The 27298-nt window shown below is 35.9% G+C and overlaps 2 protein-coding genes across 3 annotated transcripts; both read left to right on the top strand.

Moving 5' to 3' along the window:
* Positions 1-979: 979 nt before the first annotated feature.
* Positions 980-25646, top strand: LOC106059589 (cytochrome P450 3A24-like). 2 transcript variants are annotated; one of them, XM_056034440.1, is made up of 7 exons: positions 980-1129; positions 8565-8795; positions 9932-10168; positions 15807-16104; positions 18820-18988; positions 19557-19753; positions 20385-25646. In XM_056034440.1, the coding sequence occupies exons 2-7, from the start codon at positions 8632-8634 to the stop codon at positions 20901-20903; spliced, it is 1584 nt and encodes a 527-aa protein (XP_055890415.1). In that variant the 5' UTR covers positions 980-1129; positions 8565-8631; the 3' UTR covers positions 20904-25646. The 2 variants fall into 2 exon arrangements, with proteins under 2 accessions (XP_055890415.1, XP_055890416.1); XM_056034441.1 differs by having other exon boundaries at positions 987-1129; positions 8570-8795.
* Positions 21937-26943, top strand: LOC129927172 (uncharacterized). Its single transcript, XM_056034427.1, has 2 exons — positions 21937-23055; positions 23200-26943. Exons 1-2 carry the CDS (start codon positions 21937-21939, stop codon positions 23794-23796), a joined length of 1716 nt encoding a protein of 571 aa, XP_055890402.1. The 3' UTR covers positions 23797-26943.
* The last annotated feature ends 355 nt before the right edge of the window (positions 26944-27298 follow it).

Raw genomic sequence — 27298 nt, 5'->3', positions numbered from 1 at the left:
TGCAGTAGGTATGCCAGGGCATATTCGGGTATTTATCCAGATTTTTTTTTTAATTTGCTAGTTTTTGACGATATTATTTTTTTCTTTTCGTGTTTTTATTTTCTAGTTTTTGCCAACATTCATTTTTTTTCCATTCGGGTGTCACCCCCTAATGGCCGCCCCCTCCTAGTGACGCCACTGAAACTGACAAATATATAGATATATATATAAACTGACAAATATTTTCTATTTTTCTATTAGTTCTATTCTTAGTATTTAGAAATGTGCTCCTTGGTGGGGGGGGGGGGGGGTTCTTTGCGTGAACATCTCTTTATAATAAAACATTTCTATGTGTGAGTTTTAAATTAATACCTGGACTTGCTGGGTATAAATGAAATGTAGCTATGTTTACATTTTGGAGTTTGTTCTTAGCTCTCACTCTCTCTTTATTTTTGTTTCTTTTTTCATGTGGAATTCAGTTTATAAAGCAATACATTCTAAAACTTGATTATTAGACTTAATTTGTCCATGCTTTGATGCAATGGCAAAGAAATCGGGATGTTTTGGTCAGCCCTGGACCCCAGGGATCTCAACCAGAACGTTAGTGCAGAAAGGAGAGTTATAATTAAAATAATTTTTTTTTTCAAAAATACCCAGAATCTAGGTGTTTTAAAACTAGGTCATGTAATTCTAGTGATCTAGGAAAGAGTAAAGCAAACGTCACCTTGGTTTTAACTGGAAGAAGGGAAGAGCTGAAGCAATACTAAATAAACACATCTTGAGGAAATTAGAAAGCATATAACATTTTAATGTAATTAAAAATTAGCCCTGAATATCCAGATTTAGTTTAAAACACCCAGTGATGAAAGCACTGTTGTCGTGTGGAGGCAAGGCCACTCGCTCGAAACTAGCTTGCTCCACTGACCTAGATAAGCTATTGAACTGACATGGTCTTGAAAAACAGGGAAAGCTTTAGAAAAGAAAAACCAACGTTCTGGACCGGGGTACGCTGTATTTTTTCCCTCAGTGACCTGTGCATATAACAACCGGTGTACTTGGGGTAAGGATCAAATCACATTTTGTCTTTCATGGATTGATCCAGCCAACAAGGTCTACATGTGTGTAGCTGCAGATTAGAACTCACATAACGGTAGGGTGTGTTTTGTTTACAAACAAATGATTTGAACTCTCTCTCTCTCTCTCTCTCTCTCTCTCTCTCTCTTTCTCTCTCTCTCTCTCTCTCTTATTTTATGTCAGTTATTATTAATATTATTTTTTATAATAAGAGAAAACATGTTGTTTATCTACCATGATGTACACCAGCGTATATGTAAACTCGACTAAATGGAATAAAACAATAGATTCATATACAAAGTATGACAAAATAAACAAGAATTGGTTGTATTGTAGCGCTGGTAGGCATCAACTTGGTCTATGTATAACACAGAAGATAAGAAAACAGCAAAGGGAGATAATATTTTGAGACTATAATTAATACAAAATACAAAATTCTGATCAAATAATAGAAATAGGGAAGATCTGAAAACAAAAACAAAATCTTCAGCTGTAATGTAAGACAAACATAACTATATACTTTTGTATCAAAGTTTGATGTATACTGTAACACGATGTAATATAGAGCATAGTAGCTGAATAGTGGCTTTTAGATTTAGATTAAATAGCCCATAATTTTAAGTCCTAATTAGTAACATTAATCGCAGGTTTTCAAATGTTTAGATAACACAAGATATAACAACTATACTTGGAATCCAATGGTCCTAATTTCTTTCTATTTCAATATCTACATTTCAATTCTAGTTGAAAGTATTTGTCATGAGTCTAAGAATAGAAAGGTCAAAGCTAACTTAGAGCGATGTTGGATCAATATGTTATCTGACCAAATGGATGCTGGACTTCTGAATAATTGTACTTCTGCATACCGCGATAATGTCTGCGAAATTATATTTACCTTATTGAAATTGTTTAGAGCTTACAAACAGACACTAATACCATACATATTACATCAACACTGCATACTAGTACATATTACTATTTTTCGGGAGGGGTGGTGGAGATATCAAACAACATTGGATATACATTTCATACTTGGGCCTGAGAACTGAAGGAACAAAGAAGCTCAATATTTATTGTATCTCTACTAGTTAAAACAGCTTTATTCATGTACTAACATCTAGCGTCTGATAACATCTAGCGTCTGATAACATCTAGCGTCTGATAACATCTACCTCTTATAACATTTAGCGTCTGACTTACGAATATCATATACAACGGACATGCATATGATTCAAATCTAAAATCAGTTCTAGCATTGATCCTAGTTAAATACGCTTGATACTAAGGCGATACACTGACATCGCTCCCCATGGTCTCCTTCCCGTTCAAGTTGAATGGACGTCATCACCGCAGAGGAAGTATACATGTGTTCACTGCTGACCAACTGTTACACAGAGACCCTCTAGTGCTAGTCACTTGGACATTTCAACACAGAGCACTGTTGTATCTCTCCAATATTTTGTTGTTTAATCATGTCATGAAGCTCTAATGGATTTAGAATCGATACTATCAATATCCTGGGTTCCCAAACCTCTCTAAATGGACATTAAGATAAAATCGATTCCAGACTAGGTTTCAACTAACTGTTGGTATATGATGGTGTGTTCCAATCCAACTGTTTATCTTATTTCAAGTCTTTGTGCAGTATTGAAATAGCCAGCCCTCCGGTAGATGTGTTCGCCTTCTATCACTTGATCTCTACACAAGATCCTTTATCTCTGGAGATATTTACCTTAACTCATTGCTTAGCCTGTCAAGCTGTGAGTGTTTAGAAGAGGTTAGATTATCTCTGGGGCAATTTTAGATTTTATGAAGGCAAACATTTTTTTTTTGGTTTAAAAAAATTCCTGTAAGAGATTTAAAAAACACGTGAATCTTCTTATCTTCTTATCTTATATAATACAGACGTTACTTCAAAAAAGAAGATGATTACGTCCTACGCGTCATGCATTTAGTCATGCATATTAACCAATGACTTAAATTCTGCCAAGTCACTGGTTTTCCTGGCTAGCTCAGGCAACCCATTCCATGCTCTAATAGCACTAGGGAAGAAGGAGTATTTGTACAAATTTGTCCTAGCATATGGGACGAGGAATGTGCCTTTATCTTTGTGTCTTTCAGAGTATTTTATTAAATTTTGTTTTTGTATTTGAAGATTATGGTTCAGTGTTTTATGTATGATTGCTACTTTACTTTTGAGCCTTCTGTCCTGAAGGCTTTCTAAATTTAGTGATTTTACTAAAGGTGTTACTCTAGTCAAATGTGAATATTCGTTTGTTATGAATCTCACTGCTCTATTTTGTGTCTGTTCCAGTTTCTTAATGTTTTCTTGAGTTGAGGGGTCCCAAACGGAGGATGCATATTCTATTATTGGCCTAACCAAGGTTAAGTAACATTTTAGTTTTATGTTCTTATTTGATTTATAGAAATTTCTTTTAATAAATCCTAATGCTTTGTTTGATTTTTTTGTAGTTTCATCAATATGTGGATTCCATGATAGTTTTTCATTTATTATAACACCTAGGTATTTTGCGTTTTTAGTCTGTGATACTGGTTTGCCATGAATAAGATAAGTGGAATTAATTTGTTTTAGTTTTTTTGTTACTCTTAACAACTGACATTTTTCTGGGTGGAAAGACATGCTCCAATTTGATTCCCATTTCTGTAATTCATCTAATTCTCTTTGTAAAATATCTGTGTCTTGTGTTGTTTTTATTGTTCTATATATTATGCAATCGTCTGCAAATAATCTGACTTTTGTTCCTGAACTAATGCAATTTGGTAAATCATTTATGTAAATTAAAAATAGTAGTGGACCCAAGACTGTACCTTGAGGTACACCTGAGTTTACTGTTATCGGTGTTGATTTAGAGCCATTTATTATTACAGTTTGTTCTCTCCCTATCAGAAAGTCTTTAATCCACTGATGCAGTGGACCATTAATGCCGAAATATTTTAATTTTTTAAGCAAACTATGGTGGTGAACTTTGTCAAAAGCCTTAGAAAAATCTAGTAAGATAGCATCTATTTGTTCACTATTATCTAAACCTTTTGAAAAATCATCAATTAGTCCTATTAGTTGTGTTTCACATGATCTATATTTCCTAAAGCCATGTTGGTATGGTGTGAGGACATTATGTTTGTCTAAGTGGTTTATAATGTTGCTACATATTATGTGTTCTAGGATTTTACATGTGATGCTGGTAAGTGATACTGGTCTGTAGTTCCCTGGGTCAGATTTTTCTCCTTTTTTAAATAGGGGGGTGACATTAGCTTCTTTCCAGTCCTTTGGTACTCTGCCCTGGTTAAGTGAAGCCTGAAAGAGTATTTTGAACACTGGGGCTAGCTCATTACTTAGTTCTTTGAGTAATCTAGCTGGAATACCATCAGGTCCAGAAGCTTTATTTGGTTTGGTGTTGGCTAATAGTTTTTGAATTCCATTTTCTTGTACTACTATATCTTCTATGTTGTCTACTTGGTTCAAATTCAGTAATATGTCTTTGTCTCCTGGGGCTGAGAATGCTGATGCAAAGTATTTGTTTAGAATGTTTGCTTTAGTTTCATTATCATTATGTATTATGTTATGTTCATCTTTTAATGGCGCTACGCCTGTTGTTTCCATTTTCTTAGACTTAATGTATGACCATAGGTTTTTGTTGTTATCTTTAGATATTACATTGTTTATGTATTCACTCTGCAGCTGTCTGCTTACTTTTTGGGTTAAGTGTTTAATTTTTATATACTTTTTGTAAACTCTTTCTGCATTAGTTTCTTTAAATTTTCTATAGAGGTTTTCCTTCTGTTTACAAAGCTTCTTTAGTCTATTATTAAACCAGCATTTATTTATTTTGTTTGGTGTGTATTTAGTTGGTATGTGATTTTCTATTATGCTTTTAAGATGGTTTTTAATGAAATTCCAGAGGTCATCGACTGGTTGGTTAATGTCTTTTTCTAATAAGAATGTTTGTTGAAAGTTTAGTGCAGCTTGGTGTAGTTGTGTTAGGTTACATTTATTCCAGAGTAAGATTTTTCTTTTGGGTTTTGTATTGGCTACTGCTTTTATCTGACTGTGTATTTTTATGATCTCATGGTCTGATAGACCAGGGATAATTTCATAATCAACTACTAATCCAGGTCTGTTGGTTAAGAAGAGATTTAATGTGTTGTTTAATCTAGTTGGCTTTTTAATGATTTGATCTAAACTTAGGTTGTGTAAAGTTTCTATGAAAAGCTCATTTATGTCCTTAAGGTTTTGGTGTTTATCTATGGTTAGTGTTTTCCAATTTATATCAGGTAGGTTGAAATCACCCATAATCCAAAAAACTGCATTTTTATTTGTCTCTTTAAGTGTAGTAATCTGATTACATAGTTCCTGCATGTATTCTAAACTAGAATTTGGTGGTCTGTAAATGCTGCCTATTATTAGGGATGTTGAGGTGGTATTAATTTTACAAAATGTTGATTCTACATTTTTGAGTTAGGTAAGGTAATTTCTTCTGCTATAAGAGTGTTTTTTATTGCTAAAAGAACTCCTCCATGATTATCAGCCCTATCTTTTCTAAAAATTTCATAATTACTATTGAAAATTTCTGCATTATAAATTTCAGGATGCAGTCAAGTTTCTGTTCCTGCAATTATGTCTGGTTTCTCACATTCTAATAAAATTTCTAAGTCTGCTGTTTTTTTCCTAATGCTTTGAAAATTTATAACTAAGGTTTTAAGGTATTTTGGTATTACTTCTTTAGTAGGTTTGTTTAGTGAGGCTGTTGTATTAATTTTAGTAGATTTAGGTTTAACAGGAGTGGATCTGGCTAGTGGTTGGTGAGTTTGGTTCGGGATGGTGTTTAGGATGTTGTATGGGTTAGAAGTGTCCGCATCAAAGGAATCAAACAGTCCTGATGTAAACTGAGGTAACCCACACGGTACACAGTGCCATGATGCGTCTTTGTTGCCTAAGGCATAATACACAGGTGTATTCATATGGAGACATGATGCATGGTACCATTCATCGCAGGTGTCACATTGAATGGCTTTCTGTTTCAGGGTGCATATTTTTTTGCAGATGTTGCATCTATCTTTAGATCTAGGCCCTGGATTTGACTCTACATCTCCTGCCATTAATATTAACAGTGATAGGTATTTATTTCTGCTGTGTCTGATTGAGAACTTCCATTTGTGATGGGTAATCTTCTTTAATGTTATAGATGTGTATGTTAGGTTATTTTTGAAGTTGCATTGTTCTAAAGTGTTATGATTGATTATGACTGTTGTTTCCTTTTTAAGTTTAGTGTTGACAAAGGTAGATCTAGTTCTGTGTTCAGCTAGTGTGCATTTGGTGATTATTAGGATAAATAGCCAGAGCAATTTCATGATGACTGTTCTTGATTTTAGTTTTTAAAGGAGTCTAGTCTAAATCTAGTTTAAGGTTTACAATGCCTAAGTTAAGGTTAGGGTTAAATTAAATTAAATCAAATCAAATGGTTTATTAAATTCAAAATGTGGACCTAGACTAGATCTAGATTCTAGATCTAATTCTAGATCAATATATTTACTTATTTATATATTTATTTATTAAGAATCGAAATGTTTTGTGATTGTAATGGCTTTTAGCTCTTTTGTTTGGAAGTGAAATAAGTTATTAGAAGTAGTATTAGTAAGGCAGTGTGTGTGTGTGTGGGGGTAATAAATTAATTGACTGACGCCAGTTTAACAGGTTAATTTCCTTTAGAAAAAAAGAAGGCCAAAATACGAGCTCTTTCGTCAAACTGCGAGTCCGACTTGTGGTGTATTCAATTCATCGTTATGAACAAAATGAAGTTATAATTGTTATGAGTCAATTCATCGTTATGAACAAAATGAAGTTAGAATTGTTATGAGTCAACTAGATCTAGACCATACTACAGAGAACACGATAGTTTCACCTTGTCACAGTTGCTATTAAATATATAGATATTGATTTGGCTGTAAGCGTGGGACATGCAGCACATTGAATTGAAGGTGGAAGCTGACAAAAAAAATGTATTTTCCATGATTTTTAAATTCGAGTCTCTCTCTCTCTCTCTCTCTCTCTCCTCTCTCTCTCTCTCCTCTCTCTCTCCTCTCTCTCTCTCTCTCTCTCTCTCTCTCTCTCTCTCTCCTCTCTCTCTCTCTCTCTCTCCTCTCTCTCTCTCTCCTCTCTCTCTCTCTCTCTCTCTCTCCTCTCTCTCTCCTCTCTCTGTTTCTTTCTTGATAAGTTGAACACATTGCAGAAGGGCCACCTGGCCTTTCCTGTTGCTAAGTGAAAAGCTAACTGCTTTCTAAACACTTACCATACACAGGGCTAGAACTGGATCTCAATACTGTGGACTGTTTTATTTCTTAATACTAGTCGTTTAGCTTCAAATATCTCATTACATCCGTTAGTTTCCCACCTTACATAATGAATGTCGCCTCAAGCTAGTATTAAATATTATTTAATTAAACATTGTTATGGCCTCCTTCAGGCACAAAGCGACTATGGGTCATCTCTTGGAAATGAGAAGAATGCCTGGGCATTAGCTGTGGTTGAAACCATGTGCCCACACCTCAGTCCCCTCCTCTTCACGCAGCTGAGGTATTCAAGGGAGCGGCAAGTGCCGATACAGTATGGGTTCAGCAGCGGGCGTTGCAGGCTCTGCCAGGGTGTAGCACCGAGAGCTGCAAACTACCTAAGTTGAGCTCCGAAACCTTTCCTATGATTGGGTATGGCAGCAAGGCAGCAGAGGTTTGAATTAGAGTTTTCCCTCTCCTAGGAGTGTAGCCAGCAATGGCTTACGAGCCTCTCCTGGCCGAACGTACTGGTTTAGGCGCCTGTTACTCGCTTTCGCCACTGAAAACAGTTCCGTCCGACTCAATATCTGAGCCACTCTTGAAGGCCAGGAGTTGGACTGGTTGTCAGAGGCTGTTTGAGATGCATACCATTAGGAAGCATTATATAGATGGTGGAGTGCTTATATCCATTACCACTTCCAGCAATGCCAACCTTGTGGAGTAAAAAAAAAAGATTATCTACATGTATTCTCTACAACTTTTCTGACGGAAAGAGGGTGTTCCTATTTGTATCACTATACCCATCACACGTCAGTCACTGGGCAAAAAAAATGTGTCTCTGTAATAAGGGGAATACGAGACATAAAACAAAATCTGCGCGTGCACAATTTTGTTTAAAAAGCTAAAAACATAATTGCAAAAAAATCTTATTCAAGTTTCTTTATTTTTTCTTCTTCTTCTTCTTCTTCTTCTTATTTAATTTAAATTGTGTTAAATAAAAACCTTATTCTATATAGATAATGTTTTATTAAATATAAAAATACACTAAAATATCTAAAATGGTTTATGCAATGGAAAAGCAAATTCAGGCTTACGGGACGACCATAATAATACAGGTAGTATTTCCTACTGGACATATCAATAATCCAAATAAAAGCCATTAGATATATGACAGTCAACCACACGCCAAATCATTCTTATTAAATCTTTCAATAATTCTTTAGAACAGATCAATAGTTGCGTTTAAAAAACGATTCCCCAAGGCGAAATAGTTTTGGAAGAGTTCAAACAATGGTAGAAGCTGAAGTTCAATCCAATGCATTCTTCTATGCAACCATAGCTGCAGTCACAGTGGTGGCGTATGTGGTCTACAAGAGGCTGGTAGACAATGAGAACTGGGAGAAGTATGGCGTCAAGCACGGCAACCTATCTGTCACCTACATCACTCGTTTAAGGTAAAGACATTTTTATAGTATAGTGTAATTATACATCTAGTCAGGCCTCCTCCAGTTGAGAAGCACCTAGGGATCATCTCATACAAATGAGATGATAGCCTGGGCTTTAGCTATGGTTGGAAAGATGTCGTCCACACAACTGTTCCCTCTTCTCCAGCCCCCTCCCCGCTACCCAGCTAATGAGTTCAAAGGAACGGAAGGTGCAACTGAAAGGGACGAACTGGAAAGACATGTGTGGAGTGCTTAGGGAACAACAAAAAGATATAAAGTACGTATTGTGATGCAATGGATTCCCTCACATTGGGGAATCAAAGGAAACGAGAAGGCCGACAGTTTGGCGAAGCTAGGAAATCTTTAAGACGCACCTAAGGAGCCGCTAACATAACGAGAGCGCAAAAGCCAGGATTCGTAAATGGATCAAGTCCAGGTGGTTCGATAGCTGGGACCATTGTAGCACGGGACGGGAAGTCTGGAAGGTTCTCAAACGCGCAAACAAGAAGGACGAATGCTGGCTATTATTCAGAAAGGGTAAGGCAAATTTAGCATGCTTTCGCACGAGGCACTGTCCGATAGTAGCCTACTTCGCTAGAATCCGAGAGAACCACGATTCCAGATGTCGACACTGTCAAATGGAAGACGAGACAGTAGAACACATCGTCTACGACTGCAGGGTGCTCAGAAACACATTTGAAGCTACGATTAGTCTTGGAACAGATAGAACTGGTGCATGCTGGGGTCTTGCTCTGTAAGGAGACAGGCAAACCCTACAGAACACTGCCAGATACCTGTATCGTGTTTTAAGGGATTAAGCTAAGCACGGAGCATGTAGGCCTACAAATGGTGCCGATACGTTTGGCTAGCAACTGGCGCCTAAACCAGTAAGTAGGGGCTCGTTAACTTTGGCTGGCCACCCACCTAGGAGAAGGAAAACTCTTGTTCAGTGCTTACTGTTTTATTTATACTACTTTGCCACTATTAATTTAATAATTTTTATAGAAGAAGAAATTGGAAAAAAAAAACGCAATTAACACTTTGTTATCCTCTTGATGTAATGTATTTCCCAATATTGATTCTTTTAGAAAGTGGCGATGACGTCAACTTACACTACTAATATGTTTTTTCTCTCTACAATTAAGAGATGGCTTTGGTCAGCTTCTCAAAGAACACGGAGACACAGTGGGCCTTAAAAACATGCAAATGATGCTGGTGACTAAAGACTTGCAGATCTTAAGAGAAGTCTTCGTCAAGGACTTCAGCAACTTCATTGACAGGCCCAGAGGACCAGCGACACTCTCCCATGTTGAGAGAAGTTTGATCTTTCTGAAAGGTCAGGACTGGAGGCGTGTCAGGCACATTGTGACACCTGCCTACAGGTGAGTTATTGGTTCTATTCTTTCTTTTCTGAAAGAGAAATTTAGTTTTTTAAAATTTTTTAAAATTAACTACGTATGTAAAATTTAAAATTAACTACGTATGTATTTTTTTTTATGCAAGAAAAAAAAGTATACCATTTTTTAACCATTCACTATTAATAGTAAAAAAACAAACAACAAGGCTACAAGGACTGTTTAATTGGAAACAAACTCAAAATCGGCCCCCGAAGTAGTCGATCCAGACAGGTAAAAAGGCAGGTTTCAATATTTTCAGAAAGAATATCAGAATGAAATTATATCAAAGGAAAATGACATAAGAATGGAGAAAGAATGTTGACAGATCTTGTGTGGTGCCCCAACGGTGCAGCAGACCAAGGTATAAGTGAAAGTGAAGGTGAAGTTAAATATGAACCTGGCCCTAACTGATTTCATCTAATGATTATCTAATTGATCTAATTGTTATGTATAGGGTCAATCTCTTATTCAAAGCCTCATAAAAAAACAAACATTTCGTAAAAAAATAAATAATTCTTAGTTAGGTGTTATATATCACTATTCTCCCTGCAGTTCACACGATAATATAAAAAAAAAACAAGATTACAAAGAGAGTTTGTGTTACACAAACTCAGAGGCGGCCCTCGTCGAAGTCGGATCCCATTCGGATCTGCATATTCGCAAATAATATTCAAGAAGTGATTTAATTTTGATGTAAAATGTTTTACATGTTTCGGATGTTCCTTCAGAGTTGAAGATAATTACTTCCTAGTCCAAACCTCCCGCAGGACGACGGGGGATGGGAGCGGGCAGGGTTTGAACCCTGGACCATCCATAAATCTGAACGACAGTCTAGCGCGAAAACCGCACGACCAGGCAGCCATCCGATGGTCAAAAGTAATAATGTTTCAAAGATTCATTTGCCGTAAATTTAAATTTAAATTAAATAAAAAAATAGTAGATTAGTTTTAGTATATTAAAACATTACAATATTGATCAAAACGTTTGGAAATGAAAATCTACACTTTTTTTTACACTTTAAGTTTAGAAATTGAAATTCTACATCTTAATCTAGTCTATTTTAGTCTAAACTAGATCTACAAATTCTAGATATAGACTCTAAAATAATTTTAATTAGAATATAAATCCAGATCTAGATATACTGTAATAAAAATCTAGATCTAGTTTAAAAAATCTAGATTAGATCTAAATCAAGATATCATTCCTTTTTTAAACGCGAGTCACATAACGAGGCTTAATAAACATTACTATACCGAGTTCTTTTTTCATTTCATTTGAAGAATTAATTCCATATAACGTCAGAGGAAAAAAAAACACTACGTCACACGGCCTAGGTAGACTAAAAATCGCCTTCATCGATACGAGCCATTTATCCGAGTGTTCATTGACTTTGGTGCACCGAGTGCGTTCTTTTAGCATTTCATTTAAAGAATTCATTCCATATGACGTCAAAGGAAAAAAAAAACACTACGTCACACGACTTAGTTAGACTAAAATATGTTTTTATTAATACAAGCAATTTTTCGAGGGTTAATAGACATTGGTGCACCGAGTGCGTTCTTTTAACATTGCATTTAAAGAGTCCATTCATATGACGTCAAAGAAAAAAAATTCCATTACCTCACAATAGGCTAGTACCGGTACCATAAAAAAAATGTCTTTATTTACACGAGATATTTAACGAGGGTTCATAGACATTGGTGCACTGAGTTCTTATAGAATTTATTTAAAAAGGATCAAAGCCGCATTGTTTTTGCGTTTTGTCTGTCAGTCGGTCTGTCCGTCATCTTGAAATAAAAAAAAACAACTAAAAGTTATTAAAAATAAATTAACCTTTATTTTACGTTTCAAAACATCGCAATAATTTGTAGGTATGAACACAATTGAAAAGTTTATATAATAGATTGTTCCGAATGTTTGTATAAATAGTAAAAGAAGAAGAGAATTTCAGATAAATGAAATACCGTTAATTAAATTTTTTGGATGGTCTCGTATAAAAATTAGATGTACTACAGCCATGTGGAGAGATTTTCATACCTTACTTTGGTGTTTGGATTCTGTTTTCCTTAAAATTCGGAAATAATATTAACGATAATTAGATTTTTTAATGTTTTAGGTAGAAAGTTAAATGTACTGTAAGAGAGTAGTGAGTTAAAATATTTTTCATAAAAATCCGTAAAAACATTATTTCGTAAATGAGAAGATTATTTGTTTATTAATTAGAAGAGGGAGTTCAAACAATAATTTGGCGTTAGTAGATTTTTAAATAAATTCGGAAATTTCTGGCGACGATTTATAAGAAACAAAATCCGGAACTTTCTTTATCGATTACAAAACTTCTATGTTATGTTTTAGCAAAAAAAATTAAATGTCTAAAAAGTAATTTTCAGTAATCAATTCTAGTAAATTACTTTTTTTTAAAGCCCTGAACAACCTATTGTCGATATTTTTAAAATTTGTTTAAAGATGAAAATACGGAACAATTTGATATTGATAACCAAATTATAGTGACGCATTGTCAAATAATATAAGTATAATATTAGTAAATTATGCGATTTCAAACAATCATTAGGCATAATTCATGTTTTATAAAACAATATCCGGAACATTTTTACACTTAATGAAATATAAGTCAGTATAGAGATTTTGATTTAGCATTAATATGCTTTTTACATAAAAAACGGAACAACATATTGATAATGTGTTTTTGCAACGTTTAAGCATGGAAATTGAATGTAATATAAATTAGAAGAGCAAAAAAACATTTGTTGGGGTTGATTAGTTTTGCACAAAAAAATCCGGAACAATCAATTTTTAGATACTTAAAACTATTGAGATGTTACGGGAGGAACATTAAAGTGTAAATTAGATTTTCAATAGCTTTTAGAGTTCTAGTTTTTTTAATCTAATCGTGACGGACAGAACGACCAACAGACATAACGCACAAAAATAATATTCTTTTATTCGGATGGGGGCACTAAAGAAAAAATAAATAAAATCTGATTTTTTTAAAAAGTTTAAGGAATTGGTTTAGCACCTGTCCATGTCTCGACGTTACGCTACTGCACGAAAATCGCTGCATAAAAAGTCCATTAAAAAATGTGCGTGATATTTACATACAAAATGCATTTTTAGCCTTTAAAAACAAACAGAAATGTTTTCTTTTAATTTTAACAGCTAGTTGACCAGAAAAAACATCGTTAACTATTATTTATATTTGTTGTAAACGTTTCTTGTACATTTTAAAAATATATTTGACTTAGTGATACTGAAAATACACAAACATTGTCTATCCTTGTTAGCATATTGTAACATTGCCTCCCTTACATTTACGTAATTGTTTTAGAATTGGTGTATTTTTATGAAAAAATCGCTTGCATAATTAATTTTATAAATTAAACGGTTTGCTTTTAGAAAACCAAAAGTAGCCGTTGCACCTAAACTTTTCAAGCCACATTTAATGATGAAATAATATTTTTCATATCTCTTCTAGTTTTCGAGATCTGAGTGTGACAGACGGACAGACGGACATTTTGCACAAACCTAATAGCGGCTTTTTTCCCTTACGGGGGCCGCTAAAAACTACTAATTATTTGTTGTTTAAATTATGTTTGTAAAAATGTTTGTAAAAATGTTTGTAAAATGTTTTACATGTTTCGAATGTTCCTTCCGAGTTGAAGATAATTACTTACTATCCAAACCTCCCGCAGGACGACGGGGATGGGAGCGGGCAGGGTTTGAACCCGGGACTATACATAAATCTGAATGACAGTCCGTAAACCACACGACCAGGCAGCCATTCCACTCATATGCATATTAAATAGATTTTTTCTCTTTGAAAAAAACAGTAACCATCCTTTTGATAAATGTAGTAGCTAGTATGACAGAACTTACATAACTTAGCAATTTTTTACCTTTACCTTTACTTATCCCTTAGTCTGTTGGACCGTTGGTGCACAAAGCAAGACTATCGACCGTCTTTCTCCATTCCTCCCTGTCTTTGGCCTTGTTAGAACCTCTTTCAATGGCAGGCCCGTCCATTCTTTTATGTTGTCCTCCCATCGCTTTCTCTTTCTGCCTCTTCTTCTTTTTCCTGGTACTGTTCCCTGAAGGAAGGTCTTTGCGAGCCCCGAAGATCTTGTAATATGGCCATAGATTTTAAGCTTGCTTTTCTTTACAATAGTAAGAAGGTCATCATGGGAGTCCGATCGCTGTAGTAACCCTGTCTCTGATCTCTTGGTTTGTTATGAGGTCTATGAGCGTGATACCTAGGATCCTTCTGTAGTATCCCAATTCCAATGCTAGGATCCTTCTCTCTAGCTCTGCAGTCAGCGTCCAAAACTCACAAGCATATAAAATACTGGCCATGACCAGGGAGCGCATCAGTCTGATTTTGGTGCAGAGGGCTAAGCATTTGTCTTTCTATATTATTTTAATTTTTTTTTTTGACAAAAAATTTAAAACTGTTTGCATAAATGTGTTGTAAAATATGGCAAATAGTAGCCTCCCTTACTAAGTAGCCTCCTGTGTTTGTTACTATTAATAGTGAATAGTTGTAAAAATGGTGTATTTTTATGTAAAAAAAAAAACTGCTTGCATAGTTGATTTTAAAAATTACATTTTTCACTTTCAGAAAAGAAAAAAGTAGCCGTTGCATCAGTACTTTGAAAGGTCTAAAATATTATGATGTCGGATTTTCAATATCTTTTCTAGTTTACGAGATCTAAATAGGACGGACGGTCGGACTGACAGACATTGCGTCTTTTCCCCTTTCGGGGGCCGCTAAAAAGTGAAACTGTATCGTAAGGGAGTTAATTTATTTTTAGTATATTTTGACTCATTTATGCAAACGTTTTTTTTTAGTTCTCTAAAATAATTGTATAAAAAATTGTATAACTAAAGTAAATCAAGTACATCCTATGATACAAGCTACTTACATTTCAAACAACAATCAATAGGCAGTACGTTTTATTCTACATTCTATTCAAGATTGAGGCTTGAAGGAGGTTTACATTCTACAATAACATTATGTAAACCGGACTCACGTTAAAATAGGTCTTCTCTATCATCAGTACATTAAATACATATGATTATTAACAATGTGATAACAATAATATATCTCTCTATTCTGTGGTATCACGTCGACTGTTGAACTAACAATACAACAGTATCAGCAACACTTTCAAAACGTACTCGGCTCTTCTTTTTTATATCGACAGAAATTGGGTTGTGGTTGTTAATAGTTTGTAGTTCATAAATTCGGATATTTGTGCTGAAAACCTGCCCTTTTACCTGCCTGAGTGGATCACTTCGGAGACTGATTTTGAGCTTTTGTTTCCACACAAACTCTCTTTGTAACATTTTTTTTTTTAATTTAAACTAGTTTTACATTAGAACATCTTTATACTGAAAGCACTGATGATTCAAACATCCATTTTAGACAAAAATTTTGACCGAATCCTCTTTTAATTAGATTCATTTTAAACATAAATTTGCCTCCAACGCAATAACTTAGTATTGATTAGACGTAATTCGAAAGCATATTAAAATTCTAAGATTAACACTTATTGATTTTGTAGAAAAGTTAAAGTATAATTATTTTATTTTTTTTTTTAAATTTCAGCACTGGAAAACTGAAACATATTTACAAGATTATCGATGAGAGGGCTAAAAAACTGGCCCAGGTCTTGGAAGACTTTGCCAGAAAAGACAAGCTAGTTCCTGTGAAGCTCAATGCAGGACAATTTACTGGAGAAGTTATAGCCAGGTCGGCCTTCGGGCTCAGCTCCGACTGTCAAGGGGGCGAGAACGATGAGTTCATCCACTACTGCCAAAAGTTTTTCAAACTGCAGAGTAAAAACTTAAACTTCCTTTTGATTCTGTTTATGGTGTTTCCAAATGTTCAGAAATTTCTGGTCAAGGTATGAAGTAGTTTTTTTTTGTTTGTTTGTTTGTCAGAAACATTAAAAACCAGCCATCTTAGACTTGAAAATCAAAGCCTCCAACTACAATAGATAGGACTAATACATAGACAGTAGTTGAACAGAGATGCTAGTGTTTGCAGAGAGCAAGCACAGAATAGATAGAGTAGGTAACAGGGCCGGTCTTAAGCCACCTCAGCCTATGCGGCCGCAGTGGGCCCGCGCTTTCATAGGCCCCGCGCTAAGTATATCTGTAATTGCATAATGATGCAAAATATACGAAAAGTCGTGGAAATTATTTTTAAAATCTCCTGAAAATTAGACAAAAATTGTTACCGGTATATGGAAAACACAAATCTTACGCGAATTAAAAAAAAAACATTGTCAGCTTTCATATTTAAATAAAAATATAATAATAGTGCGAGTTTTAACCGAAACGAAAGTTCCAATAGAACTAGAATACGTTTTTAAAACGATCAAAACCCGAAAATGAGAACATAATCACTTCTAGTGAGACAGCTGAAACAGAGTCTATGGAGAGTGCAAAACCTGAAGTGGTGAATGTCGTAAAAGAAGAAGAAAATGATGTAACACTAACAACTGATCAGCATGTTGTAAGAAATGAAGGCAATAGTGTAATAAGTGATCAACATGTAGTTATAGATAATGAGCTAAATGTGGTCGATTCATTGAGAAATCTGGATTATCCTGCCATGTGTCTAGAAAAAAAATGGAAAGATCTTGTATTGTCTATTTATTACAAAAGGTCCACCTGAGATTACTTTGGAGAATTTTCCAAAAAATAAGGATGGTAGACATTTCTCTTAAGTGCATTGCAAACCAAACCTGAGTAATGGTGAAAGTGTTTTGCGTCCTTGGCTGACATATTCTGTGTCAGCAGACAAGATCAATTGTTTCTACTGTCGTCTACTGGAAAAACAAAAAAGTTGCTTTTTAAATGAAGGATTTGACCAGTGGCAAAGCTGTACCACAAGGCTAGCAGAGCATGAAAAATCGCAAAGGCATTTAGACGCCATGATCAGTTGCTGTGAAGCTGGAGCAAGACTAAGTAAAAAAAAAACGCATTGACAAAGTTCACCAGGAGATGCTTTAGTCTGAAGCTAAACGTTGGACTAGTTGCAATTGTACGATTTCTAGCGAAGCGCAATTTAGTTTTCAGAGGGACCATTGAAAGACTTAAAGAGCCAAGTAATGGGAATTTCCTGGTCTAGTAGAATTACTCGCTAAGATTGATCCAGCAATGGGGGAACAACTTCGACGTGTTACCAATGCAGAAATTCATGATCGTTACTTGGGAAAGAAGATTCAAAACGAACTTATTACTGTAGTAGCTGATGCTGTTGTGAATTATATCTTTCGAGACATCAAGAATGCAGTGATATTGGATTGTACTCCAGACATAAGTCACAACGAGCAGATGTTATCGGTATCTCTCAGATAAGGGTTGAAGTGAAAGAGCTTGTGGTTGTGTATGAACGTTTTAAGTTTTTTCCTGTTGTTTCTTCTTGTGACAGCGAAAAGAAGTTGGCTGGCAACATGGATGTTGTTGCAATCTTTCCAGCCAAAAGTCAAAGGAAAAGGCAGTATGATAAATCTGTGGAAAACTTCATACATCAAAAAGCTGAAGATGGCTACAGGATAAAATGTTTCAACAGAATAGTGAACACTGCAATTTACTCGTTGCAGCTGAGATTTGAACTGTAACTGTGACATCTTGTGAAAGAAGTTTCTCGAGTTTTAAATTAATCAAAAATTACTTAAGGTCAAAAATTCACGAAGAGAGACTGAACAATGAGGCAATTCTTGCTATTGAACGTAATCTTTGTAGGAAACAGAATTTCGATGATCTACTGTATGACTTCGCTACACACAAGGCTCGTAAAGTAAAGTTAATTTGATCGTGATTTTGTACTTAGTTAAGAATGTATACAACGCAAAGACGAATTAATTTTTTAATACAAAATCTTAATTTTCACTTATATCCTTATCCCTACCCAGAATAGGCCCCGCGCAATCTGTTTCGCATAGGGCCCCGCAATCGCTAGGACCGGCCCTGGTAGGTAGAGTAGACCTATCCTAACCTTCTTATTGTCGACAATCAAACTTTAATGTCAGCTTTTTCTTCACTCAAGTGGACACAACAATTTCATTCAAGCTTCTTCATTCTCTTGTATCTTTACATTCTGTAATGTGTCACTATATGGGAGGCCGGATAAAGGTAACTTGTTTAATGAGTACTGTGGAGGTTGTTTTTCTTAAAGGTAATTATTTGGTTTCTGAACTTAATTTATACAAACTTTAATACAGTCAGTAATTTGTCGAAGGGACATGGCAATCGTTCATGACAATCGGTTCACCTGACTAGGCTTACTGACAATCGGTTCACCTGACTAGGCTCACTGACAATTGGTTCACCGGCAATTAGTTCATAGGATAGTAATCTATTATAAACATTCCCGTAGCGTGTTCAATTTACAATTTTATTATCTGTGTAGCTCCAAAGTATCTGTAACTTGCTTACTAACATCCTGGCGTGATGTCCATAGACATTCATTATGATACATCTCATCGGTTTCTGTCATATGTACAACTATTTGGGTAATAGCATAGACTATTTAAGATATATATTTCCTAATCTACTCTTAAAGTATCTTTTGTCCAAAACTTGTATAACTTGTGTGTGTGTGTTGCAAGACCTTCAAATGGAGGATCTTTGATGCCTTTGATGAAACTGCTGACAACTACTTCACCTCCACCTTGAGAAAGTCTATCCAGGTGAGACAGGAGGCAGAGGGCAGGGGTGAGAAGTTACCTTCAGACCTTCTACAAAATTTTATCAATGCCAGAAAGCCTGAACATAAAGGTGAGAGTTCAAACTTGATTCACTTATTTGAATCTCTCTGTTTCCGGCCCCTATACTCCTGGTATGGTATACCGCTATACATAATAGACATTTTGAAATTCCAACACATTAAAGAAACAGTTAAGTAAACATTGAATGTATACAAAGCTTATATCATTCCTGTCTGTCTGTTCAAATATTTGTACATGGGATTTCTCCCACACCCTTTCTCAGATCAAGTTGAAACTTTAAACTATTATTTATTGTACCCAGCAAAACATTAACCTACTAAAAAATTAACAAATTAGTCAATTAATTATTTAGTTTTGATTTTGAATAAGGGAAATAACTTCTACACAATTGAAATATAGTTGTAAGTGCGGAGTTTTTCAAAAGAAATTATATTTTGTTTGTGATAGGTTTTCTTTTTTAGTTAGGAAACTTATAAGAGTAGGAATCACAGTTTTAAGCAGGTTTGAAACTCAAAACTTTCATTACCGAGATATATGTTTGTTGAAATGATGAAACACGGCTGAATGACTTCAGTAATACATGTACTAACACTTTGGTTTGGTTCATTTGTATTTAGAAGAGAGGACTAAAGAAGAAGAAGCCGAGGCTAAATTAGCCTGCAGTGGACTGCCCAGTGACACCCAGCTGGACAAAGCTATGTCCGAGGAAGAGCTGCTTGGTCAGTCGTTGATTATAATATTTGCCGGGTTCGAGACAGCATCTGGTGTGTTAGCCACATGTTTCTACACCTTGGCAAAGTACCCAGAATATCAAGTGAGTGATTCATCAATATTGACTGAATGATTTTCTAACATTATGTTAAAATTTAATCCAACTACCAAATTTGAGTTTATTTACAATTTAATTATAGAAACTATCTTGCTTTAAACTGACGGCTGCACACATTATGTAATTGTTAACTTTGTATGTTCGAACTTTATAAATCTTCTGAACATACTGCACACATTTTAAAATATTGCGTATGTATCAAACTTTGTTTTACATGTTTCGGATATCCCTTCAGAGTTAAAGATAATTTACTTCCTAGTCCAAACCTCCCGCAGGACGACGGGGGATGGGAGCGGGCAGGGTTTGAACTCGGGACCATCGATAAGTCCGAACGACTGTCCAGCGCGAAAACTGCACGACCAGGCAGCCACTTTTAGGCATCCCAGATCGATATTCTCAATACTTGGTCAAAATGATCAATATTAGCTGTCTTTGTTGTCTTTAGTTTCTAACATCTCTTGGTACTTAGTGGAATCGTTGATAGTTCGAACATATTTATGTATTTTTAAACCAATCGTTATGTATAATTGTGCACGTATTATCCACTAATTGTACTTCTGTCATGTTTGGTTTCTATTAGGTTCATAGCGTCATCTCTTCTTTCATTTACTGCTAGGAAAAAGTTTACGAGGAACTCAAGAGTGTGCTGAATTCGGACTCTCCCAGTTACGAAGAGCTGGCCCAGCTTACTTACACGGAACAGTTTATCAATGAGACACTCCGGCTGTACCCTCCCAGCTCCATGATCTCCAGACAAGCTGCGGAGACTAAGACTTACGGCTCTGTCACCATACCGAAGGGCGCCGCGGTACTTATACCGATTTTCTCTATCCTAACTGACCCAAGATATTACCCAGACCCGGAAAGATTCGACCCCGACAGGTTCAGCGAGGAGAACAGGGCTGGACGCGACCCCATGACCTTCATCCCTTTCGGATACGGACCGCACCTGTGCATCGGGATGCGGTTGGTGTACCTCCAGCTCAAGTCGGCCCTTGCTCAGACTGTCCGTAGGGTGAGATTTGAGCTCAATGACAGGACGGAACCGAAACTGGGATCGGAACCCACTTTCAGGGACTTGGGACTTTTGATTCCAGACAAACCATTTCTAGTGTCTGTGAAACCAAGGAACTAAAATTCTAAGGACTCATCTAAATTAGGATTTCTTCTAAATTACATTTTCTCCTAAATAAGGATTTCTTCTAAATTAGGCTTTCTTCTAAATTAGAATTTCTTCTACATTGGGATTTCTTCTTAATTTGGTTGATAGCCTTAAAAGGATATGTTTTAGAGTCCTGACTACAAACTTGATTGCAGGATGAAGGTTTTATTGTCTTCAAAACAGAACACAAAGGAGACATTTTTGTCTTTGCAGAAAGAGAAAGAGGGGATAAATAAGTTGAATACATGGAAGCCTTCTAACCTCGACTTGCAACCATTTCTTCAAATCCTTTGGTTATGTGATGCTAGAAATGTTTCAGGAAAAAGCCGATTTCATTATTATTCATGATTTAGGCCATTACAACTCGACTACCTGCCTGTTGCATGTTTAGTAAGAAAGACAATACGTGGAAGCTAAGAATTTGCTGAACCAATTAGTAAATTCATGATTCTTTAATCAGACTCAGATTAAATGTAGATATAGATTGGGACAATGATCAAGAGAAGAATGTACTATTTTATTTATTTTAAATTTTATTTTCAAGTAATTTATGATAGTTTTTGACATTTGCATATTGTCCAATACTAAATGTATATAAATCTAAAAATATATCAATTGAAATCATACATTTTTTTTTACAAACATTTGTATCTTATGAAATCTATATTATATTCCTATATACCCAGATTGATTCACTAACTGATTCACTAACGGATCGACATATCACTAATTCTCCCACTTGCCATGGACGAAAAACTAAGAAAAATGAAACAAATTTCTACTTTCTGTGTGCCTATAATAATTAAAGAACTTTCACGATCGATTCCGCGAAAACGATTTTGTATTCACGATTTCGGCGCCACTCTGGTTTTTAAAGCCGACATATAGAAAGTACACGATTAAACGTTCTTCTATTTGTAAGCACTATTGAAACTTTTTTTTTTGTGTGCGTACATTAATAAAAGTGATACCGGTAATCGAATTCACGGGTACAAAGTAGGTCCATATGGTTAGAAGGGGTAGTGTTATAGAGCGGACCTATATGGTTAGAAGGGGTAGTGTTATAGAGCGGACCTATATGGTTAGAAGGGGTAGTGTTATAGAGCGGACCTATATGGTTAGAAGGGGTAATGTTATAGAGCGGACCTATATGGTTAGAAGGGGTAGTGTTACAGAGCGAACCTATTTGGTTGGAAAGGGTAGTGTTACAGAGCGAACCTATTTGGTTGGAAAGGGTAGTGTTACAGAGCGAACCTATATGGTTGGAAAGGATAGTGTTACAGAGCGAACCTATTTGGTTGGAAAGGGTAGTGTTACAGAGCGAACCTATATGGTTGGAAAGGATAGTGTTACAGAGCGAACCTATTTGGTTGGAAAGGGTAGTGTTACAGAGCGGACCTATATGGTTAGAAGGGGTAGTGTTACAGAGCGAACCTATTTGGTTGGAAAGGGTAGTGTTACAGAGCGAACCTATTTGGTTGGAAAGGGTAGTGTTACAGAGCGAACCTATATGGTTGGAAAGGGTAGTGTTACAGAGCGAACCTATATGGTTGGAAAGGATAGTGCTACAGAGCGAACCTATTTGGTTGGAAAGGGTAGTGTTACAGAGCGGACCTATATGGTTAGAAGGGGTAGTGTTACAGAGCGAACCTATTTGGTTGGAAAAGGTAGTGTTACAGAGCGAACCTATTTGGTTGGAAAGGGTAGTGTTACAGAGCGAACCTATATGGTTGGAAAGGATAGTGTTACAGAGCGAACCTATTTGGTTGGAAAGGGTAGTGTTACAGAGCGAACCTATATGGTTGGAAAGGATAGTGTTACAGAGCGAACCTATTTGGTTGGAAAGGGTAGTGTTACAGAGCGGACCTATATGGTTAGAAGGGGTAGTGTTACAGAGCGAACCTATTTGGTTGGAAAGGGTAGTGTTACAGAGCGAACCTATTTGGTTGGAAAGGGTAGTGTTACAGAGCGAACCTATATGGTTGGAAAGGATAGTGTTACAGAGCGAACCTATTTGGTTGGAAAGGGTAGTGTTACAGAGCGAACCTATATGGTTGGAAAGGATAGTGTTACAGAGCGAACCTATTTGGTTGGAAAGGGTAGTGTTACAGAGCGAACCTATATGGTTGGAAAGGATAGTGTTATAGAGCGAACCTATTTGGTTGGAAAGGATAGTGTTATAGAGCGGATCTATATGGTTGGAAAGAATAGTGTTATAGAGCGAACCTATTTGGTTGGAAAGGATAGTGTTATAGAGCGGACCTATTAGGTTGGAAAGGATAGTGTTACAGAGCGAACCTATTTGGTTGGAAAGGGTAGTGTTACAGAGCGAACCTATATGGTTGGAAAGGATAGTGTTATAGAGCGAACCTATATGGTTGGAAAGGATAGTGTTATAGAGCGAACCTATATGGTTGGAAAGGATAGTGTTATAGAGCGAACCTATATGGTTGGAAAGGGTAGTGTTATAGAGCGAACCTATTTGGTTGGAAAGGATAGTGTTATAGAGCGAACCTATTTGGTTGGAAAGGGTAGTGTTACAGAGCGAACCTATATGGTTGGAAAGGATAGTGTTATAGAGCGAACCTATATGGTTGGAAGGGATAGTGTTATAGAGAGGGCCTATATGGTTGGAAAGGGTAATGTTATAGAGCGAACCTATTTGGTTGGATGGGGTAATGTTATAGAGCGGGCCTATATGGTTGGATGGGTAGAGAGGGCCTATATGGTTGGATGGGGTAATGTTATAGAGAGGGCCTATATGGTTGGATGGGGTAATGTTATAGAGAGGGCCTATATGGTTGGATTGGGTAATGTTATAGAGCGGACCTATATGGTTGGAAGGGGTAATGGCTGTAAGAAGTAAACAAAGACCAGCCCAAAACCATCACAGAGGCCTATCCTATATTTCTAAAGAACTGACAAGCAGAAGTTTAGCCAGATAGTGGTCCAGAAAAGACTGTTTGTTAAGGCGGAGAGTTGGGGAGGGAGGGAAAAGGAATACTTGAAATTACAGGCTCAGTCCAAGTTATAAAGGAAGGGGGGGTCGAAGGCACAATAAACATTATATAGCCTGGAACCAAATCAACGGGCGTTGCCGGTGCGTTATGCTTTAAATACGCGAAAATGATCACGAGATTTCTTAAACTGTCGTACGGATCCGCATGAAATTTCGTACACAGGTTCCTATTACCTCCTAGGCTAAGAACCGATTTTTACACATTCGAAACTTGACGACTTCTATTCGCGAAAAACTGCAATCTCTATCAAACTTTTGTATTTTATATTCAGTATATCCCCAAAAGCCCATTCTACATCTAAAGCAATTAAAAATGTATTACACTAATTCCGTATTTAAATATTTTTGTTCTGCTTTCCAAAGTCTTCTTTACTTTTAATATGCCCTACGTCATTTTCTCTTCTTTTTTAGACGCGATCAAAATAACAAAAAAAAAAGTAATTCTAATAGAATAAAAAATATAGGTCTTGATTCTTTTTTTTATGATTAAATAATGCAGATACAATGTTTAAAACTAACCATAGATCCTATAAACAGATTCAAAATGTGGTGATCAATCGGAGGATCCCTTTAGACGCCGACTAAATAAAAAACAAGAACCTATTAGCACTACAAAGTTAAATCTAGATTTTTTGTCAGGTCGCTAGTTTCTAGTAAGGTCATCAAATAAACGATTACATTAAAGAAAACCAAATTAATATTTCTTTTTATTTAAAGAACAAAATACCAAAATAAAATACCGAAATAAATGCGAAAAAGGGAACGGGATTGTGGAATGCGACACGTGTACATAGTACCACTGAGAAATACATTTCTTCGTTTTCTAGGCCTGAAACTGATGGTATGTATGCGGTATAATACCGTACATTGCTTGCTTCTAACATTAAAGATTGCAAAAAAAAAAAATAGTCATAAAATGTACCAAGGACTAACTCTTTGTTAGTCGAATAAGTAAAAGTGATAATAGAATTAACGAGCCCAAAATATGAGATCGTTTGTGTGTCGGGGGTGCATTATTATAAACTAATTGACGGGCTAAAATGTTTCTTAGGTTGATCGTTTAATTAAACGAATAAAAAGAAACAAAGTGGGTGTTTCGGTCATAATAAACAATTCAAGCTGGCCTAGCGGGAGTGTACTGCTAGTACTAATATAGTTGTATAGCAATTAAAATTTATGAAAATCTGGAATAGCCAATAGATTTAGATAATGTATAGGTGTCTTGGTAATGTGTCTTGATAATGTGTTTTAGTAATGAATACATTTCCTCAATGTGCTCGTAAAATAAATTATACGTAAGAGCTATTGAAATATAACTTGAATGTCTAGAAATATATACAGAGATAGTATACGATTTCTCTGTGCATGCCTATATATTAGTTTTGTAAATATAAACAATGTATTATGTTTTTGAATTCTATTTCTCCTATACTGTTTTTATTTTTGTAATTGGTAGCTACGCTTTTAAGAATTGATACTTTTTTTAACGACTTTTTATAGTTCCCATGAAACCATGAACTGAGAAATATTGAACCTCAGTGCTGACTAAAAATGTTGAATTATGGGATTTGTGGCCTAGCCTAAATATTTTGGTCTAATGATGCAAGCATGAATTGTACAACTTTATATTATACTTCTATATTGTTGCTTGATTGTAGTTAGTCATGTACAATGTAAACGTGAAATGTATATGAGTATATTTAATTATTCTTCTTCTCTCCTACTTTATATGAACAAGTAGTTTCAAAGTCAGTTGTGTTGTGTTTTCACACTTAGTGTCAGAAGCAGGGGCAGACTGGCTGTATTGGCATTTGGGCAAAGACCCGATGAGCTGGAACTCAGATGGGCAGATGGGCTGACTTTGAAAGAGTCACTTGAATTGAAGTATGTCCCGAAATAAGTCAAAAGATTAAATAAAATTCACTTATTGAATGGGCTCGTAGAACGGCATGACTGGAGCTTCCATTACCATTTAAAGAAGATCTTTTACAGCCTTAACAGTGTAATACTAGGCGAACACATTTTCCGTTTTAATAGTCATTATTCAATCTTTATGCGGTGATTATACGGTGACTTTGTACGGTGACTTTGAATGGTGATTTATTATGACAACTTTCAATTGTGACTTAGAATGGGGTGACTTTGAATGGTGACTTTCAGTGATGCCTAAATATTGACTTTGAATGGTAAGCAAGGGTCATGCAAGTAGTCCCCTGACCCTCTGTTAAAGTACTTTCTATTGATGTAAGTATAAGGCCCAATATAAAGCACCCTCACAGTTATACCAAAGTTGGGGAGGAAGAAAGCCCATACATTGCTCGCTTGGAGGGTAACTACAACATCAGGTGGTAAGAAATAAGAGTTGATTGTGTTTGAACCTCTACCGCTTGGACACCACTGTTGAGCTGTAAGTGGGGAAACAAGGATTACGAATTAGGGTGGGAGGGGGTGATTGAATGATTTCTTGCAAACAATATTGTTTAACTTATCTGTATTCCATAGGAAGAGATAAAAAAAATGTGGTGTGTTGGGGAAAAAAACAGGGGGGGGGGGCTGGTAGTCAACAATAACACTAGGGCAAAAGATTTGGTGTAGACAAAATTATTGTTATGTTTTTAATAGGGTTAGGGAAAATAAATAAATAAAATAAAATAAATATATTCAAGTAATTAGGACAAATGAAATGCAAATGTGAATAACAAAGTGGCAAATACTTGCTGCATCGTCTGACACATGCCAGGTAGCAATTAATTAATTACACTACAGATTAATCCGTACACAGCATCAGAGTGACAAAGTCTCATGTTAAAACAAACTCGTTCTAGCTGGTATATTTAGTTTTAGAACCTTACGAGATTACTGGGGCACGAAGATTACTTTCAAAATGTGGCGCTCTAGTTTCGATGTTAGCTGTGGGTCTACCAATGTTGCTCTGTTTAAAGCAACGTCTAGTAACATCTTGATCTCCAGTCAAATAAAAGTATTTTTACAATGCGTGGTGTTTTGTATTTGTTGAGCCATGTACTGTACAATGAGAACAGTTCGGCGACGCACTAGTAAAAACGGATGACAGTAATTCAAGCGTGATAATATTAGACTTAGTAAAGAAAACGTTATAGACTACGCAAATACAGACATTGCAGCTAATAATTACATTTCTTTTTCTTTAGATCAGACTTTCCCAGCCTGGAGTGTGTCATGTTTGTGCATCCCTGGGAGTCATGGGTATACCTTTCTTTAGATCAGACTTTCCCAGCCTGGAGTGTGTCATGTATGTGCATCCCAGGGAGTCTTTAGGAACAACACGTTTGGAAAAGGTGAAAAACAAAAAGCTTCTTCCGGGTATATT

This window comes from Biomphalaria glabrata, chromosome 7 (genome assembly GCF_947242115.1).
Source record: "Biomphalaria glabrata chromosome 7, xgBioGlab47.1, whole genome shotgun sequence".
In the NCBI taxonomy this organism is placed as follows: Eukaryota; Metazoa; Mollusca; class Gastropoda; family Planorbidae; genus Biomphalaria; species Biomphalaria glabrata.
This window is presented reverse-complemented; position numbering and strand designations above follow the sequence as displayed.